General features: G+C 44.4%; 1 protein-coding gene across 1 annotated transcript in view; it reads left to right on the top strand.

The window, feature by feature from the left end:
• Positions 1-21,163, top strand: part of LOC122809125 — a 3,089,885-nt gene that overhangs the window by 1,008,263 nt on the left and 2,060,459 nt on the right. Inside the window, exon 4 of the mRNA XM_044080384.1 lies at positions 2,913-2,966. Coding sequence (XP_043936319.1) covers positions 2,913-2,966 — 54 coding nt within the window. The remainder of the gene's footprint in view (positions 1-2,912; positions 2,967-21,163) is intronic.

Below are 21,163 nucleotides of genomic sequence, written 5' to 3'. Positions count from 1 at the left end.
AAGATCAAACAGGACAAACCAAGGACAATACTAATTGCACCAGACTGGCCATGCCAACCCTGGTACCCCCTATTGCACAATGTGTCACTGCTGGCTCCATGGCACTTGCCTCAGACCCCTACCCTGCTGTCACAGCAGGAGAGCTAGATTCTGCACCCTCAGCTTCAAACCCTGAACCTGGCAGCCTGGCTAATTACCTAATCTCTCCGTTACCATCCCTCAGAAACAAGCAAGGAGGCCTAGTACTAAAAAATCATATGCTGAAAAATAGAAAAGATTCTGTGCTGGGAACCAAACTCGAGGAATGGGCGTAGCAGCGCCCAGTTTACCTCTGGTTTTTCAATTCTTAACTGAGATGCTTCACAAGGGCCTTTCTTTTTCCTCCATCAAAATTCATGCCTCAGCCATTTTACAACACAGAACCACCCTTCTTCTCTCATCCACTTCTCAAGAAGTTCCTCAGAGGGGCCAAAAACTTAAGACCACCCAGGAGAGCCCCAACTCCGGCCTGGTACCTTAATTTTGTATTGGAAAAACTCACTCTTCCTGTTTTTGAGCCAGCTGCAAGTGAAGAGTTTAAATTCCTTTCTTGGGAAACAGCCTTCCTTTTAGCAATCACTTCAGCAAGAAAGGGTATCTGAATTACAGGCCCTTATGGCAGTGGAGCCTTTCATCATCTTTCATGTGGACAGGGTGTCCCTCAGTACCAATCCCTCCTTCATGCCCAAGGTAGTATCCAGTGTGGCTCTTAATCAGTCCATTCATTTGCCAACATTTTTTTCTAATACACAGAACAAAGGAGAATGGATAACTGCATTCCTTAGATGTGCACAGACAACTTAGATTTTACATGGACAGGACTAAACCTCAAAGGAAATGTGAACAACTGCTGGTGGCATTTGCTGCAGGGGCAGAGGGCAAGGCTTTTTCAAAGCAAACCATTTCTAAATGGATAGGTCATTGCATTCACTTCTACTGTAAGCACCATGGGAGGCCTATCCCACAGGAGATCAGACTACATTCAACCAGGGCTGCATCTACCTCTACAGCCTTTCACAGAGGTGTTCCTACCAGGGACATCCTGGAAGCTGATACCTGGAGTTCTGTACCTACTTTCACCAAGCATTACCATTTGCCAGTTTTCTCTAAATCCAGAGCTGGCTTTGCCACTGCAGTCTTGCATGGCATTGTAGCTATTCCTAATGCTATATAAATTCCTCCTCCCACCCTTAGCTTTGGGAATCTACCCAAATGTGATGACTGCAACAGTAAAACATGAAGAACATAGTACAGTTGTGTACACTTACCATAAATGTAGATGTTCGAGTGTATTCACTGTTGCAGTCCTGGTTACCCTCCCTCCAGCCCCCTGACTTCTTTTGACTATACCTGTAGTCTCCTTTACTATGCTTAAAAGCTTTTTGGTGTATTTGCTTTTTTGTTGAAGGTAGAACCTTGCATATATATATATATATATATATATATTTTTTTTTTTCCTGACTTCACGGAAGATGAGACAGCAACCAACGCATGACCCAAGACTTGGATAATCAGGCTGACTGAGGGCTAGTGCAAACAGATAACGCAAATGTGATGACTGCAACAGTGAATACACTCGAACATCTACATTTATGGTAAGTGTACACAACTCTACTTTCCTCCATAGCACATACGCAACTACGGCATGTCTTCGGAATGTGGGAGGAAAACCACGCCAATACAGAGAGACGGTGCACGGAAGGCACTACAACTGAGAATCGAACCAGAGAACCTGTTGCTGTGAGGTGACAATGCTGTCCACTTCACAACTGTTCAGCCATCTATAGCAAGTCATATTAAAAAAAAAATACAGAAAGTTACAGAATGTCCTACAGTTGCATAAGCATATGAGCGAACAGTGTTTTCATGCTACCCAAAGTTTCAGAATTTATATATGTGTACAGTGGGAAGGTCCAGAGCAAGGGAACTGTATAAAAAAAAGAGCAAGGGGACTGTGTATGTATGTGTGTGTGTGTGTGTGTGTGTGTATACATATATATATATATATATATATATATATATATATATATATATATATATATGTATATATATATGTATATATATATATATATATATATATATATATACACACACACACACACATGTATGTAAAATAAAAATTGTCTTTAGGAAGGAAGGAAGCAAGAAATAGTTATTTATTCACATGATATAGTATTATGAATTTGGGTACGACTTTTTCAAGGAAACGGTTACAGGCAATATCTTTATATAAAAATGTATTTTGTTTATGAAATTAAGTGGATGCTGACCAAGGTTTTAATGTGGAGAGGAGTACCAAATAAAGGGTGTAAGGTTATAGAAATTGTGATCCTGATGCATGAAGCCTGTTCCTTGGGATAAGCAGAGAGGGTATGTTGCATTGTAAGCTCAGGTTGAAGACCGGTCTGTGTTACTCGATTTGCAAAGAAGGGAAACAGTTCATTAATACGTAGCAAGTTGTCAGTTTTTAAAACATTACTGTAATGCTGTTTTTTGAGGACCAGAGTGATAAATCTGCAAATGGTGGCTGTGCTTTGAAGAAAGATAACTGGGTTCATCTTGAATGCTTCGGCATAATTGGGAGGCAATACTCCATCTGTGCTATCAGTATGCATTTTCTTATGGCCTTTCTGCTCTCAAGAGTGAAGAAGTGTCATGTTTCCTTGAGTAGAAGTGTAGTGAGTTAACTTTTACTTTTTGTGCCTTAAATGTGATGTTGAAGTTGAGGCCTTGGTCAAACTAGGTCCCTAGGTATTTGGAGTGAAGGGATTGTTTCAAGGAGATGGAGGTTATTCTACTCAGTGACCCACGTTTTGAAAACAGTGGCTATCTTTTTTCCAATTTTTAATCATTTGCCTTTTTTTCTCTCTTAGCACAAGTTAAAGGCAAAAAAGATGGGCGAAAAGAAGAGTGGAAAAAGTTCAGAGGTAAAAGCCTTTGTTTTACTTGAAGTGTGAATATTTTAGCATTTTTTTAATGCGGTAGGAATGCAAATGGTTTGTGCAGTGCCTTATAGTTATTACAATACTAAGGATGCTGTTTTTGTTAATTGCTTGGGGAGGGCACAGCATCGACGTGTTAGTGAAGTTATTTGCAACACATTTTTCCATATCTTTTGTTCTCTGAGTGTAGACCAATGCTAATCTTGCACCTGTGTTTGTAGTGTCATATGTAGTACATACCTACTATAAAAGCAGTTTATATGTATAATATTTCATGTTCTTCATATGGATCTTTGTTGTAGTAGTCATATCTGTAGGGGTTTATACTACAGGCTGAGGCTGTTTGGCCTGTCTTCAAGAAAATCCTCAGGAGGCAAAGATTTTGCTCTTCAGGCCTAGTTAAAGAAGCAAAAGATTTAAGTCCCTCTCTTGTGAAGTGACTCTCACAACAGTCTTCCTTTCCAGATATCTTACTAAAAAAGCACAAGAAACATAAGGACAAGTGTGCCTATTGCAGGAAGGTCAAATGGGAGACCAGTGATGATACTTTGTTTCTGAACAGCCTCTGTAGGCGTAAAGGTATTGAAAATGTGAAGATGCTTTTGCAGCCTGTAGCTTAGATGCCTGGTACTTTTATGACATCTGGCATTGTCATGTGGAAAGCTCCCTGGTACCTTTATGGCATCTGGCAATGTCATTAGGAAAGCTCCCATGCCTTTGGCTGAGAACACATCCTGTCATGCCTAAGATGTGATGGTCATAGATAGGTCTCTCACTGACTAAATTTGCAGATGATTGCAAATTACGAGCTGTCATTGAGTCCCACACTGACACAAATGTTCTCCAGGAGCGGCTGATACAGACAAACAACTGGTGTCAGAGCCATGGACTAAAACTAAATGCCAAGAAGTGCATTATAGTATCCTTTGGGAAGTCCTCCATCCCTGGTAACTATCATGTTGACGCACTCCTTAGAGTTGACCCAGTAGCCAAGGACATAGGGACACGCACAGATAGTAGTCTATCCTTTGAGCACCACGTGCCTACAGTAGTGAGGACATCATTCTATGTTGAGCAACTTATAAATAAAGGTATGGCATCTAAGTCCAAGGAAGTCATTCCTCCACTATATTTGGGATTCATCAGACCTGTCATTGAGTACATTACCCAGTTTAGTATGTACTTAACCAGGCATGTCCAACAATTGGAACTTCCACAGAGGTTCCTCACTAAAAGAATGCAGGGAGTAAGAATGTGGTATGCAGACCGCCTGAAGGCCTTTTCCCTGTATTCTGTCTCCTACAGGCTGTTGAGGGGAGATCTATGCCTGGCATACAGGGAATTGTAGGACCCCACGCTGATGGACCTCATGAATATCCACAAAACAGTCGGCACCAGAATTACCCATTCTAAAGACTTAAACCTTGCCTGTGGTGTAAATAGTCCTGCTGGAGACAGGTATGTATCCCAGAGACTACTCCATCTATGGAACACACTCCCCATCCATGTAAAGCAGAGTTCCCCCAACCCAATTCAAGTGCAACTTGGACAGTTGAATGGGGAACCAGAACTTCACCCCTGGTTTGGCACCTATGTCTCTAATGGACACAGGCAACCTGTAAATGGTTCATCTGCCAGGCCCTTGCTTACATTTATCAAGGGTATCAGAACTTGTTAGAGATTTGGGATGCATGGCTGGGCTTAAAAAGGCCCTTGTGGTCATTAGCCTAGTAAACACCTATGAACCTATTTCTGTGACAGCTGATCTTGACACAGTTGTAATCAAATCAGGGGTAGGATTTCCCTGGCTTTTTAGCGGTAATGCCCAGGATTACAAAGTGGAGGTTTGTGGTGCCCAGTTCTACATTGCAGTAAAGTCACTGAAAAAAGAACTACCTGTAACCTGAGGGGGGTACTCATAATCACATTGGTTACTCAGCGCCATCCACCATACTACAAATAACCAAATACTCATTCTCAGGCAGTGGCCCTATCACTTTCGCAATCAGTCCTCATCCACTTTAAGTAAATCTCCTTTACAACTTAAGTACTCAATTAAAACAATGGCTCTTCAAAGAAGCACAATGCTCCATGTTAAAAAAAGGATATATGGCTTTAACCCACTACTTCCATCTGGTTCTTTCTCACCATTTACCTCTTCCAACTTTCTTGCCACTGATACTTCGCTGTGTAGTTTGTAAGTAGTAAAATGCTTTAAATGTATAGTTCAGTGTACATACTGTAAATAATGGACTGCTTTATCTGTATATTTATGATATACAAATTGTAAATAATGGACTGCTTTAAAAGAATCCCGTCTTTTGTTGCTGTTATAAATTCCTGCATCTAATCAAGATTTGTCTTTCTCCAAACATTCCTGTACTTCATACTGCATGTTATGTTCTGTGACTTTTCACCTGATCTGTGTTTGAAAATGGCTAATGATCACTCTACTACTATAGTAAACATAGATGAACATTAAAAACTTAAATTTGTTATATTCATGACCCAAGCATTTGAGGTGTTAACTTCCACCATTTTAGGATACACTCACAGCTGTCCTCCTTTGTAGGCATCTCACTAAAAAGCACGAGGAGAACCTGGACCATTACAAGAAGTACAAACAGGAGGCCCGGATTGTCACTTTTCTCCCTATCAGCTTCCCTTAGGCTTAGGGTTTTGAAAATGTGGAGGTGCTTTCACAGCCTTCTACTTAAAAAGGGGGTATATATCACTTAAGCTACTGCCTACCTTTGGCATAGGTATCTGGTATTCAAATGCTCATTAAGTTCTCCGTCTCCATCCGCAACCAGGCTTCTTCCCTGGAGTGGTTTAGATAGTCCCAGGATTTTTTCTGTTTGATAGAGAGCCAGAAAGTCATGTCAGATCTCACATCCTGTTCTGAGGTCTGGACCTCCTCCCCACGCCCAAGAGAGAGAGATAGAACTCTCAGGAGACCGTCATAATCTGAAGGAAGGGAAATATCTTGATTGTTGACTTTTAAGTATTTCTTTTGGGATATGACACAAATAAGGACACCATGTCTTTGGACGCCTTTCCTAAGTGGATATCTCATTTGGAGAGGCTGTTTCTTTATTGAAAGATCACTTTAACTGGGATGCCAGCCTTTGGCCATTCTTTCAGTGCCTGTGTTCTTGCAAGATGCCTTTCTTGTAGCATCCCTAGAACCAGCATCTGCTCTTGGGTGACCCGACAAGTTTTATGGAGTGCAGAATCATTTTTACAGACTTTTGTAAGAACTCATTGGTAGGTCCTGACATCCTGTCCTGGATTTTACAAAAAGGCTGTACTTTTCAGGGCCCAAATACCCTTTTTCTTTGTCCAAGAGAAAGCAAATTCTTGGGCCACGTTGTCAGGAAAGTGTACACATCAACTAAACTGGCCTTCAGAGCTTTACGTTGGCAGTTTCTCATGGCCAGGTTTCAAGCTCAAATCCTGAAAAAGATGAATTGGGCATTAGAGCATATTCCTGACACCACTGTAAAGATAAGTTACTCAGCCTTGACCATTCATCTTTGCAACTGGGCAGGCGTGCCTGAAAATATGGATACAATCGTGTTGATGCTGCATCTAGGGCTGCTGCTGACTTATTTGAAGGCATACCAGCCCCTTCCAGAGGATATTTAACTACAGGTTCTCAGAGCACCCTTGGATAAGAACCTGCATTTTGGACCATCTTTCTATGAGATGTTTAAACAGTGGTGGCAGTGGTTAAGACTATGTAATCACACTCAACTGTTTTACCCTCCTGTGCTTGCATACTATTGACACTGTCTTACTAAACACTGGCCCTGCTCTTAGCAGAGTGGAGAAAACTATCAAAGGGAAAAATATGACCTTCAAACAAGGATATCTGAATGGGAGACCTTGGGGCTGTCAGGGTCAAGTCTTAGCCAGGGAGCAACAGTTACTGTGGCACACATCTCTCATTTCCCCTTACTAGACTCTCCACATCCTCAGATCGCGCATTATCCTAATAAAACCCAAAAAGACTAGAGAACAGCAGATTCTATTCTCAGAAAGATTAGTAAAACATACTGGGAATAAATAGGTTCTGTAGGTGGTCTCCCAGGGATGTAGTTTGCACTTACCTTCAGTCCTTAAGCACTGTAGGAATCCCCAAAGTATAGGGACTGACAGCATCTGGTAGAGGCAGTCAAGAGGTTATCAAGAGGTGAAAAGGCCAATGCTTTCTACTCGAGTTCCTTTTGCCATAAAAGGCTGACCTTTAGAATACCCAGTTTAGATGTGCTAAGATAAAGTATATTTTTATGCATGCTGAAGTTCAGCATGCTTTCTTTGTACACCTTTCTGCCCTACACCTGTTTAACCAAATTTTGATGGTTACCCTAGACCTGAAGGATACCTGCCTTACACATTCCTATAAGCTGATATAACATGCAGATGTTCTTCATGTTTCACTGTTGCAGTCATCACTTGTGGGTTATCCCTGCTGTGGTACCCTCAGCCAGCTCAAAGGTCAGAGTCAGTGTTTTTCTGCGTCGGCTGTAGTCCCCTGTAGTCTGACGTCAGGTTGTCAGTGCTGAAAAGCAAAGCAGCCGTTGTTATTACATCAGTCTTTTTTGCTGTAGAGCCCATAGCAGAAGCAGTTCGCACGAATGCCAGTCAGTTGCTACCAGAGTTTGAATTTCAGCTGAAAACGACTAAAGCTAAGTACCCCATTGGGGACTCTCTTTTTTGCAATAACCGATGTCCATATAAGTTAATTCTCTCGCCTGTGAAAAGCAGATCCCATACAGAGACTTCCATTCTTACTGTGTCACTTGTTTAGGCCCAGACCCCAACATCCCCTGTTGCCGGGTATGTCCTCTTTCCTGCAAGAACCATTTGCCGTAGAACTCTTATTGTAGACAGTTCTTTTCATGTTCCGTCTTTGCTTTCCGATATGGCGTCCATCGTCCAACAATCCATGATTCAGGAAAAACGCAGAGATAAAGATAGAGACAGACCACACAAGGATAAGCCTTCAGACTAATACTGCTAAGCAGGTCGTCAGTTCTCCGGAATTCATTGAGGTACTTTCACAGTCCCTGATGCCCAATTCGATATCTATGCAGGCCTCTACCAAGAACCTTTCGGAGTCCGGTATGCTGCAGATATCTTCATCTTCCGAGGCTATGACTGTCTCTGCCTTGGTTGGGTCCGGAGCCGCGACGCTGGCATCGGTTCCGATGAGGCCTTTCGCACTACTGAATGTAGACAAAAAGTGACTTCTCATCCGACTACCGTTTCTCTCAGACTGACGGATTCTCTCAGGCCTAGAAGCCAGGCCACTCCAAGAAAATCTGCTTCTAGCACCATCTTGCTCGTGCTCCACCACCCCAAGCAAAAATGCTTAAAATGGTGAATGATCTTGTCTCCCTTATCCGAGGTAGTCAGGCCACAACTTCTAAAAGGAAAAGGCACCCTTCTCCAGAAATTGACAGAACAGTATTCTGAGGAATCTGTCTATTCAGATTTTGAAGAGGAACAGCAACTTCTGGCTGTATGAGGATTCAGATGCAGAGTAATCTATCCCTTCTGCCTCCCCTCCAGAGGACCTTTCCTTTGGGGAAACTCTTCACACTCTCAGGGAACATTTCCAATGGGAATCTCAGGACTTCCTCAGTCTAAGAAAAGACTTGGAGAGTTTCTGGACCTGCCCCAGCACAGACCCCTGGCCATCCCCCCTATTTTAGAAGTGGTGGATGATGTTTTTCATGAATCCAGCTTAGCCCATGACGCTCTCCCACCTGCTTCACAATAAACCTGACAGGTATTACAGAGTACTGGATTCTCACAAATACCTGTACAGAAATTGTGCTGTAGATCCAGAGGTCATTACACAGGGACCTAAAGGAGCTAAGATTAGTTCTGCCAAGAATCCTATTCCTTCTGACAAGGATTCCAGAGCTCTGGACAGATGGGATAAAAAATATTCATCTCTGCAACCTTAGCGATCAGAGCACTCAACTGTCAGTTCCATTTGTTAAAATATCAACAGCACACTTTAGAACTATTAAAACAAAAGATTTCTACCCTTCCTCGCTGTGCCATTTCTAAAGAGCAGATTTTACTGCACTCTGTCAAGTGGCCGAACACTCATTACACTGTGGATATGACACCCTAGAAGCCTCTAGCAGGGCAGCAGTGTCAGACTCGAAGACATGCACGGCTGAAGGAACAACCTCTCCCTGATGATGTCAAGTCTAAACTTATCGAAGCACCCCTGGATTAGGAGTGCTTGTTTGGAGTAAAAGCAGAAGAGATGCTTATAAAGATTGAAGACAAAGCAAAATCTATGCAAACAGTAAAATATTTCTTTTAGGTTCAACCTTCCAGATTGAACAGGAACTTTCACTCTAAGCACTTGTCCTTCCCTGCACGTAGCAGACAGGGCCAAGGTAAGCCCTGCATGGACATACCATTCAGGCCCCTATCCCAGACCCAGTAGAGAAGCTAACAGTGGACCACTTCCTCCCCAAAGGCAGGGAGTTCTAAGCCGCCCTTCTATGGCAAAAACTCCCAATGACTCCCCTTCTGCCCTCTCTTCACTTACCAAAAGCTAGGAGGAAGGCTGTCCCTCTTCAAAGAAAATTGGCTTTCTGTAACAAAGGACCAGTGGATCTTAAATATAATTTTTCAGAGATACAAATTCTCTTTTAGCGAACTCCCAATTCCAAGAGGGTACCTAGACTTACCTCCAAATCAGAGGGCAGAGACATTGAAACAAGTCCAAAATCTCATATCCCAATATCCCATGGGGGCAGTAGAATCTGTCCTCTCAGATCAAACAGGCAAAGGCATTTATTCCAGACTATTTCTTGTTCCCAGAAAAGAAAAGAGGGCACGTGTTGCCCCATCCTGGCTCTATCTATTCTGAACACCTACCTGGTGGTCCCCAGATTCAGAATGCTAACTTTGCAGCAGCTGCTGCTATGCTGATAAAAAAATGCCTGGCTAATGACCCTAGACCTAAAAGATGCCTTCCTCCACATCCGCATAAGGGAATTCTGCAGGAAATTCTTGCGCTTCAGAGCAGGATCACAACACTTTCAGTTTTCTGCACTGCCCTTTGGCTTATCTACTGCACCCAAAGTATTCATCAAATGCTTAGCCACAGACATAAAATTTTGCAGACAGAGAAATGCACAGATTTACCCTTACCTCGACGACTGCCTCGTTCAGGCAGAGTGCAAAGAAAAGCTGCACCAGGACCTTCTCTTTGTCAAATCCCTCCTAACTTCCCTAGGGTTCACCATCAACGAGAAGAAATCAAAGCAAACTCCCACCAGGAAGATCATTTTCTTGGGAGCTGTGCTAGACTCAGCATCCCAAATGGCCTTCCTATCCCCAGGAAAGCAGAACTTTCTGCCTCTCTACTTTACTCGGCTGGCTTCCAGAAGTCACCTCACTGCGAGGAAGTTCCTGCAAGCCCTGGGGTACATGGCATCTTGCATCCTTCTAATTCCTATGGCCAGGCTTCACATGAGAACTTCAGTGGTATGTAAAGAATCTTTGGTGTCAGCACTCTGTCTCTAGAGGCCTCTCTCCCTCTCATCCCATGTATAAGGACTGCGTTTCTCTGGTGGGCAGAGGCCTGTGCCAAAAACAAGGGTCTTCCCTTCATCCTATGCCCTACCAGCGAGACCATTCCTACCGATGCCTCAGACATTGCTTGGGGTGCTCACCTAGCAGGCCGGTGCACCCAAGGTCTTTGGGATGCCCAGCACCTTCCCTTACACATCAGTCAGAAAGAAGTGGCAGTGCAAAAAGTTCTGACATCCTTCAAACCCCATCTCAGGCCAGGGGTTCTCCTTATAATAAAAAGACACCACAGTAATTTGTTATATCAACAAACGGGGGGGGGGGGACCCAATCTTACCCTCTGTGCAGGCTATCCATGAAGCTCTGGATGACAGCTGCCTCCATGGGTCTACACCTAATTGCCCAATACCTACCAGGAGTCAACAACACCCTAGCAGACCACCTAAGCAGAAACTTACTGGACCCCCATGAATAGCAGCTCCACAGGGAAATCTTTCTGCAAATCACTCAGAAGTGGGGGACTTCGGAGGTGGATCTCTTTGCTTCACACCTCAACCACCAGCTACAGATGTTCTCTACCAGGGATCATCACCACCTAGCGTGGAAGGTGGATGCCTTGACCTTCACCTGGAACTTCCTCTTTGTGTACGCTTTCCCTCCTCTGCGTCTTATTCTCAAGGTACTGATCAAAATAAGGGAGGAAAAGACCATAGGCCATCCTCCTTGCTCCAGATTGGCCCAGACAGTATTGGTACCCCTTACTGCGCAGCCTGACCTTACAGCCCCCCCAACCAGCATCCTCTGATATCAGACTGCTTGACCCAGTTTGGGGGGGGAGGGGGGGTACTGCACCCAGACTTGCAGACTCTCAATCTTTCAGCATGGCTTATACTTTAAAAGCCAACAAGGAGCCCCTGTTAAGCAAACAGGTCCTATATATCATCACAGAGTCCAGAAGGTCAAGCACTAGAAAATCTTACGCAGGGAAATGGAAAAGATTCTGCTCCTGGAGCCAGTCCAGAGAAGACAGACCTCACATCCTTCCATCCCTCTTAACTTGGGTTACCTAGCCGAGTTACTCAAAAGTGGCTTCACCATCTCTTCTATTAAAATCCATGCCTCAGCCATTTCAGCCCGTTAGGATTCAGACCTACCCCTCTTCTCTCATCCTTTGATTAAACAGATGTTCATCGTGTTACCCTGCTGCAGTCATCACACTTGGGTTATCCTGTCATCAGGCGGTCCCACAGTCGGCCGGAATTCCAAAGTCTTGGTCCGGCGTCGGTTGCTGTCGCCTCTTCCCTGACGTCAGTGCGCCAGGGGTATATATAATGCAACCGACGCCATTTTCTTCAGTCTTTCTTGCCGCGCGGTGCCCGAAGCAGAAGCAGTTCGCAAGTGCCGGTCGGCCGACTCCTGAGATTTTCGAATTCGAATTTCAGACCGAAGTCTTCTATAAAGCTAAGTACCCCGTTGGGGAAAGTTTCCTTGCCTCAGACCGATGTCAGAAAAAGTTAACAATTGTATTTCTTGTGGGAAGCAAATACCTCATAAGGATTTTCATTCTTATTGCATACCTTGCCTAGGCCCAGACCACAACGTCACTTCTTGTCGGTTTTGTGCTAGGTTTAATAAGCGTACTATTAAAAGACGCTTTGATTTCGCACGCCACTACTTCAGTAGGAAATTTAACTACACCATGCTGTCGGAGCAACCGACTATCGGCGTGCACAAAAAACGCAGGTATAAGGACAGACAGCCCAGGCCTAAGCCAGATTTCGAGGCCTCGGCTGATCCGGTCCTCAGTGAGGCTCCAACGCAGCCCCCGACTACCGCAGATCTGGAACCCGAGACTGCTACGGAAATTTTGACGGAATGTACCAGGCCGACGCAGCCTTTTACTTCGGGCCCTTCCGACGACTTTGCTTCAAAAGACAGTGCTACAGAAACGTCATCGGTTTCTGAAGGCATTTTCAGACCGATGACTCTCACCATTAAAACGTTTTCTAAGTCGAAGACTCCTTCTAAATCTAAAAGGACTGCACTTCAGTCTCCTGTTCAAGGCCCTATGCCTAAGAAACAGATGCTCAAAATGGCTGAAGATTTGATTTCTTTAATCAGGGGTTCACAGCCCCCTCCTGACAAAAGGCCTAGACAAGAGGAAGATTATGCTTCCTCTGAGCAAATGTCCATTTCTTCAGACTCCTCTGAGGACCAAGACTATTTTTTCTCTCCTTATGAAGATTCTGATGCTGAGGACTCTATTCCCTCAGCTTCTCCTCCTGAAGACTACTCCTTTGGGGAAACTTTACACACTATGAGGGAACATTTTCACTGGGAAGGTCAGGACTACTCTGATTCAAAGAAAAGGCTCAGAGAGTTTCTTTTACTTCCCCAACACAGACCACTTGCCATCCCACCAGTTTTGGACATTGTGGATGATGTCTATTTAGAATCCAGTTTCAACCCAGACTCTCTACCTCCTGCTCCGGCTAAGCCTGACAGATACTACAGAGTGCCTGATTCCCACAAATATCTTTACAAAAGCCCAGTAGCTGACCCAGAGACTATCTCCCAGGGTCCCAAGGGGGCTAAGTCTTCTATGGCTAAAAACCTAGTACCTTCTGAGAGGGATTCCAGAGCACTAGACAGGTGGGGGAAAAAGGTTTACACCTCAGCCACACTAGCTATGAGGGCACTGAATTGTCAATTTCATATGCTTAAGTATCAGCAATTTGTAATCTCTCAGTTAAAGCAAAGAATAACCACTCTCCCTCAACAGTCTGAATTGAAAGAAGTACAGGATCTGTTGCACGCCACTGAGCAGGTGGGCAAACATACCTTACAATGTGGGTTTGATTCTTTGGAGGCCTCCTGCAGAGCAGCTGTCACTGGGTCTGTTATATGTAGGCATGCTTGGTTAAAGGAACAAACTCTTCCTGATCATGTTAAAGCAAAACTACTAGATGCTCCCTTACAGCAGGGTGTTCTTTTTGGAGTTAAAGCAGAAGTAGTTTTAAAGAAAATGGAAGATAAGGCAAAATCTATGCAGACAGTCAAAGATTTCCTACAAGTACAACCCCCTCATTTCAGCAGAAACTGGCCAACAAAAAATTGGTCTTTCCAGCCACTGACAGACCGCAGAGGGGTAAATACAGACGCCCAAGGGGCAGAGGACAACCACAGGCCCAGTATAAACCTCGCCAATGGGGCACTACAACACAGAAGGGAGGAGAAGACAGGTCTCAATCCACCAGAAGGCAGACTCAATGACTTGCACCTCATCTGTATACTGTTACAAGAACAAACCAAAACAAAAACAGACCAACAGATAGACTCCAAGGAGGCCACAACCACAAATGGCACCGGTTCACACCACAAGTTTACCTAGGTTTCGTCTTTATTCAGACTTCTTCAGAATACGCACCTCATCTGGCCAAGCAATACTCTCTTGGCAGCCCCCTTGGGGGGGGAACTCGCACTTTTTGCAGACAACTGGCACATTGTCACAAAGGAATTGCACCTCATCTGGCCAAGCAATACTCTCTTGGCAGCCCCCTTGGGGGGGAAACTCGCACTTTTTGCAGACAACTGGCACATTGTCACAAAGGACAAATGGGTCCTAGACATAGTTTTACGAGGATACAGATTCCACTTTCACACCTTGTCAATGAAAAGAGGAATGCCAAACCTGCCACAAAATCAATGGGCAGAGGCACAAAAGCAAATTACAGCTCTCATGGACATGAGAGCCATTCAACTGGTACATACTCAAGAGCAAGGCCAAGGATTTTACTCAAGACTCTTTCTAGTGCCCAGAAAGGACAATACCTGGAGACCAATTCTGGACCTTTCAATTCTAAACACTTACAAGTACCCAAATTCAAGATGCTAACACTACAGCAGCTACTTCCCATGTTGGGCAAGGAAGCATGGCTAGTAACGTTAGACCTCAAGGAGGCATACCTGCATGTCCCTATCAGACAAAGTTGCAGAAGATACCTCCTTCTCATTGCAGGTTCAACCCATTACCAATTCTCTGCACTGCCCTTTGGCTTATCTACTGCACCCAGAGTTTTCACAAAATGCCTGGCACCAGTAATTGCATACTGCAGACAGAGGAATTCAAATATATCCATACCTGGACGACTGCCTCATCCAAGCAGAAAGCAAAGACATTCTCTTACATCATCTGGCCTTTGTAAAGCACCTACTAAACTGCCTGTGGTACACAGTAAATGAAAAGAAGTCAAAACTAGTACCCTCACAAAAAATGACATTCCTGGGTGCCAGCTTGAATAGAATGGCCCAGAAGGCTTATCTTACGCCAGACAAGCAACTACAACTGACTCAATATTTCAAGATAATGGCAACAAAGACCCAATTAACTGCAAGAAAAATTCTGCAGGCTTTGGGCTTCATGGCATCTTGCATACTAATACCATTTGCAAAGCTGCATATGAGGAAATTACAGTGGTACCTAAAAAGCGTATGGTCTCAACACAGACACAGCTTGGACACAATGATATCTCTCATTCCCTGCCTACAACAAGAATTTCTATGGTGGTCACAGGCATGTCACCTCAACAAGGGTCAGCCTTTCACCTTGCCCCCAGCCAGGCAAACTATCACAACAGATGCTTCAGACTACGCCTGGGGGGCACACATGGCAGGACAATGCATTCAAGGCCTATGGACTGCAGATCAAAGAAATCTGCACATAAATCAAAAAGAGATGCTAGCTGTACAGAAAGCTCTGACAGCCTTCAAGGATCTATTACATCCAGGACAACTTGCAATAAAGACGGACAACACCACAGTAATGTGGTACATAAACAAACAAGGGGGTACACATTCCTACCCTCTATGCAGGCAAGCAATGATCTTATGGAACACAGTTCTGGCCTACCAAGTCCAGTTACAAGCTCAGTTCCTGCCAGGACAGAAGAACACATTGGCAGACGACCTCAGCAGAAACATCAAATATCCCCACGAGTGGAAACTAGATCCACAAATATTTGCAATAACTCAAAAATGGGGCCTTCCAAACATAGACCTGTTTGCCAGTCCTCAAAACTACCAACTGACAAAATTTTGTACAAGGACATTTCACCATCAAGCTTGGAAAGTAGACGCTCTCTCATTCAGTTGGAGAAACCTGACAGCATATGCCTTCCCTCCATTACCTCTCCTCACAAAGGTTCTTTTGAAGGTCAAAAAGGAGTGACCACGACTGATTCTCATAGCCCCAGACTGGCCCACGCCAGCACTAGTACCCACTATTGAAAAATATGGCCCACAGCCCACCATGGATATTGCCTCAAATACCCCATTTGCTCACACAACAAAACAAACGGATTCTTCACAGCCAGCTCAAAACATTAAATCTGGCTGCATGGCAAATCAACTAAACATCCAACCAGCTCCTCTTTCACAAGCAGTTCTGGATGTTATTCTGGAAGCCAGGAGGCCAAGCACCAGGAAGGCTTATTCGGACAAATGGAAAAGGTTTTGTGCCTGGAACCAAGCTAAAGGCCAAGACACAATTCAGCCTCACATGCCTCACATTCTACAGTATTTAGCTGAGATGTTGCACAAAGGACTTTCCTTTTCCTCAATTAAAATCCATGCTTCAGCTATTTCAGCTCACTACAACACGGATCCACCTTTATTTTCACATCCTCTTCTAAGGCAGTTCCTCAGAGGGGCAAAAAACATTAGACCACCCAGGAGAGCTCCTACACCAACATGGAACCTCAACTTTGTTCTGGAAAAACTAACGCTACCTCCCTTTGAACCAGCTTTCTCTACAGATCTTCAGTTCCTATCATGGAAGACTGCCCTGCTCCTAGCAATAACTTCAGCTAGGAGAGACTCAGAGCTACAGGCACTAATGGCAGTGGAACCTTTCCTCATTTTGCATCAAGACAGAGTTTTTCTACGAACTAATCCTTCCTTTATGCCTAAGGTGGTTTCCAGTGTAGCTTTAAATCAAACCATCCACTTACCCACCTTCATCCCCAATCCACAGAACAAAGGTGAGAGACTCTTGCATTCCTTGGACATTCACAGGCAGCTTTGTTACTACTTGGACACAACTAAGGCTTTCTTAAAAACTGACCAGCTCTTTGTATCCTATGCTACAGCTTCTCAAGGGAAGGCTATATCTAAGCAAACCATTTCTAAATGGATAGGTCATTGCATACGTTTCTGCTATACCCATCATGGGAAACCAGTTCCTGCTACCATTAGATCCCACTCTACCAGGGCAACAGCTACCTCTACAGCATTTCTCAGGGGGATTCCAACCAAGGAAATTTTAGAAGCTGCAACTTGGAGTTCAGTACACACCTTTACCAAACACTATCACTTACCTGTTAGATTCTAAGTCCAGGGCGGGCTTCGCCACTGCAGTTCTGCAGGGCCTTATTGCCTCCACTAACCCACTATGATACCTCCCCCCAACCTTAGCTTTGGGAGTCAACCCAAGTGTGATGACTGCAGCAGGGTAACACGATGAACATAGTACAGTTTTGTGCCTACCATAAATGTAGATGTTCGAGTGTTCACCCTGCTGCAGTCCAGGTTACCCTCCCTCCATCCCCTCTGATCTACTGGAAAAATCTCTTCTATGCCTTACTGATGTATTTGCTTATAGCTGAAGGGATTTTGTGTTTGTGCAGTGTTCACTCCATTTGGTACTATTTCTGACCTCCTTTTTGGGGGCACCTGACATCTGGGGCAAGAAAAACTGAAGAAAATGGCGTCTGTTGCATTATATATACCCCTGGCACATTGACGTCAGGGAAGAGGCGACAGCAACCGACGCCGGACCAAGACTTTGGAATTCCAGCCAACTGCGGGACCGCCTGACGACAGGATAACCCAAGTGTGATGACTGCAGCAGGGTGAACACTCGAACATCTACATTTATGGTAGGTACAAAACTGTACTTTCTTCAGAGGGGCTTCTAATATCAGACCTCCCAGAAGGCCTCCCACGTCAGCCTGGGACCTGATTTATGTTTTAGAAAAACTAACTTTACTTCCTTTTGAACCTGCTGCTTCAACAGAATTGAAGTACCTTTCCTGGAGGACTGGCTTCCCACTAGCTATCACCTCAGCCAAAAGGGTTTCAGAACTTCAGGCACTCATGGCTGTTGAGCCCTTCTTCATTTTCCATGCAGACAGGGTGTCCCTGAGGACGAAACCCTCCTTTATGCCCAAGGTAGTATCTGATGTGACCGCCAACCATGCCATACACCTACCCACCTTCTTTCCCAACCCACAAAACAAGGGGGAAAGAATTCTGCACTCGCTAGACATGCACAGACAACTCTGATACTATCTGGTCCGTTCTAAACCCTTCAGAAAAACAGACCAGCTGCTTGTCAGCTTTGCCCCATGGGCAGAGAGTAGCCCATTTCCAAGCAAACCATTTTGAAATGGATATCACACTGTATCCATTTCTGCTATAGACTACATGGGGACCCCCCCCATTCCACTAGGGCAGCCTTCACTTCCGCATCCTTTTTCAGAGGAGTCCCCACCAGGGACATCTTGGAAGGTGCCACCTGGACTTCTGTCCATACCTTTACACAAAGCATTACCACCTGCCTCTTTTTTTATAAGTCTAGGGCAGGGTTTGCCTCTGCAGATGTTCTTCATGTTTCACTGTTGCAGGCATTACATTTGGGTAATCTGCTGGCAGGTTGCCCTCAGTCGGCCTGAATAACAAAGTCTTGGGTCCTGCGTCAGTTGCGGTCTCCTCTTCTGTGACGTCAGGTCGTCAGGGGTATAAAACATGCAACCGATACCATTTTATTCAGTCTTACTTGCCGCGCAGTGCCCAAAGCAGAAGCAGTTCGCAAGTGCCGGTCGGCTGACTCCTGAAATTTTCATATTTGAGTTACAGAAACAAAGTCTTCAAATTCAAGCTTAGTAGCCCGTTGGGGAAAACTTTTTCTTGCTCCTTACTGATGTCAGTAAAAGTTAATAATTGCATTACTTGTGGGAAGCAAATACCTCATAAAGATTTTCATTTGTACTGTATCCCTTTCTTAGGCCCAGATCATAATGTGCCTTGCTGTCGGTTTTGTGCTAAGTTTAACCAACGCACTGTTAAGCGTCGGTATATTTTTGCTTCTAAATATTTTGGTTAAAGATTTAATTATCCTGAAATGCCGTCTGTTAGCAATCCGACTACCGGAATTCGCAAAAAATGTAAAGTAAGAGAGACCGACCGTCAACGTCCAAAACCAATGACGAAGCTTCTCCTAAGCCAGTCGCCGTTCGCCGGTACTCAGTGAGGCTCTTTCGCAGCCCCTGATACCCACTACTTTTGAGTTGCAGGCCTCTACCGAGACCCATTCGGAGTCCGGTATGCCGCAAGATTCTCGGAGTATTGAACCCACGGATGTCTCTCCCTTCGATGGGTCCGGACCTGCTGAGCAGGCACCGGCTTCTGAGGGTGTTTTCAGGCCTCAACATTTTTATATTAAACCGACGCCAGCAACAGAAACCAGGTCAAAAACATCTTCTATGGCTAAAAAACTGATGCATGAGCCACGTGCTCAGGCCCCCCTATGCCTAAAAAACAGATGATCAAAATGGCTAAGGATTAAATTACCTTGATCAGGGGTTCCCAAACCCCCCCCCCCCCCCCCCCCGCTAAGAGGCCTAGGCAAGGCACTGATTATGAATCTTCGGATCAGGTTTCCATTTCTTCTGATTCCTCTTCTGGTCAGGAATTTTCTATTCCACCCTATGAGGATTCTGATGCAGAGGAATCCATCCCATCTGCATCACCTCCTGAGGATTACTCTTGGAGAGACTTTGCCTACTTTAAGGGACCATTTTCACTGGGAGAGTCAGGACTTCTCTGAATCAAAAAAGAGGCTTAGGGATTTCCTTCTTCCTCAGCATAGGCCTTTGGCAATACCTCCTGTATTAGACATTGTTGATGATGTGTTTTCGGAATCAAGGATGGCTCCTGATTCCCTGCCTCCGGCTCCTAGTAAGCCAGACAGATATTACAAGGTTCCTGACTCCCACAAATTTCTATTCAAAAACCCTGCTGCTGATCCTGAGACTATTTCTCAGGGTCCCAAGGGTGTAAAGGCCTTTACAGCCAAAAATCCTGCCCCCTCTGATAGAGATTCCAGGGCGTTGGGTAGATGGGGAAAGAAGGTTTATACGTCTGCAGCCTTGGCAATAGGCTTTAAACTGCCAGTTTCATATGCTTAAATATCAACAGCATGTTATGGACTTACTGAAACAGAAAATTATGTTGATTTCTGATTGTGTGGAAAATAGAGTTTCAGGAATTATTGCATTCAGCAGAACAGGTTGGAAAGCATACTTTGCAATGTGGTTTTGATTCCTTGTAGGCCTCTTGTAGGGCCGCCGTTATTGAATCTGTGATTAGAAGGCATGCCTGACTCAAGGAGCAAAATCTGCCTGATCATGTTAAAGCTAAATTGTTGGATGCCCCTTTGCAGCATGATACTCTGTTTGGTAATTAGGCAGAAGAGGTTTTAGAGAAAATGGGAGAGAAAGCTAAATCTATGCAAACTGTAAAAGATTTCTTGCAAGTGCAGCCACCCAGGTTCAGTAAACACTGACTTACTAAAAATTGGTCCTTTCCTGTGTCCAACAGAGCCACTCAAGGCAAATCCAGGCGCTCAAAAGTCTCCAGATACCATTCACAGGGTTCTTACAGGTCAAAGCTATGGGGTGCCTCCACCTCCAAATCTGGAGGAAACAAACCACAACATTACAGTAAGCAGTCTCAATGACTTCCCTCTACCATCACCAAGCACTTATCTTTTGGCAGCCCCCTTTGGGGGAAAACTAGCACTTCATGCTCAAAATTGGCAGTTAATTACCCAGGACAAATGGGTATTAAACATAGTATCCCAGGGGTACACATTTCATTTCCATACTTTACCAATTCCAAACGGATGGCCGGATCTGCCACAAAACCAGTGGGCAGAGGCTCAGAAACAAGTCATGTCCTTCATGGATATGGGGGCTATTCAACCGGTACCAGAAAAGGACAAGGTTTTTATTCAAGACTTTTCCTGGTACCCAGAAAAGACAATTCATGGCGTCCAATACTGGACTTAATGATTTTGAACACGTTCCTGGACATTCCAAAATTCAAAATGCTGACTTTACAACAGCTACTGCCTATGCTAGGCAGGAATGCTTGGTTAGTAACTCTAGACTTAAAAGAGACATACCTGCATATCCCAGTAATGGAATCATGCAGAAGATACCTCCGCTTCAAAGCAGGTTTTTTGCATTACCAATTCTCTGCACTGCCCTTTGGCTTATATACTGCACCCAGGGTCATTACAAAGTGCCTGGCACCAGTAATTGCATTCTGAAGACAAAGAAGCATTCAGATTTATCCTTATCTGGACGACTGTCTCTTTCAAGCAGAGGATAAGGACACTCTTCTTCAATATCTGGCGTTTGTAAAAAGGCTTCTAGCATGCCTAGGGTACACCATAAACGAAAATAAATCACAACTGGTACCCTCTCAAATAATTACATTCCTGGGTGCAAGCTTGAATACAACTGCCCAGACGGCTTAACTCATGCCAGACA

This window comes from Protopterus annectens, chromosome 8.part0 (assembly GCF_019279795.1).
Source record: "Protopterus annectens isolate FY-2018-M chromosome 8.part0, PAN1.0, whole genome shotgun sequence".
In the NCBI taxonomy this organism is placed as follows: domain Eukaryota; kingdom Metazoa; phylum Chordata; order Ceratodontiformes; family Protopteridae; genus Protopterus; species Protopterus annectens.
The sequence above is the reverse complement of the archived record's forward strand: the minus strand, read 5'-3'. Positions and strand labels throughout refer to the sequence as shown.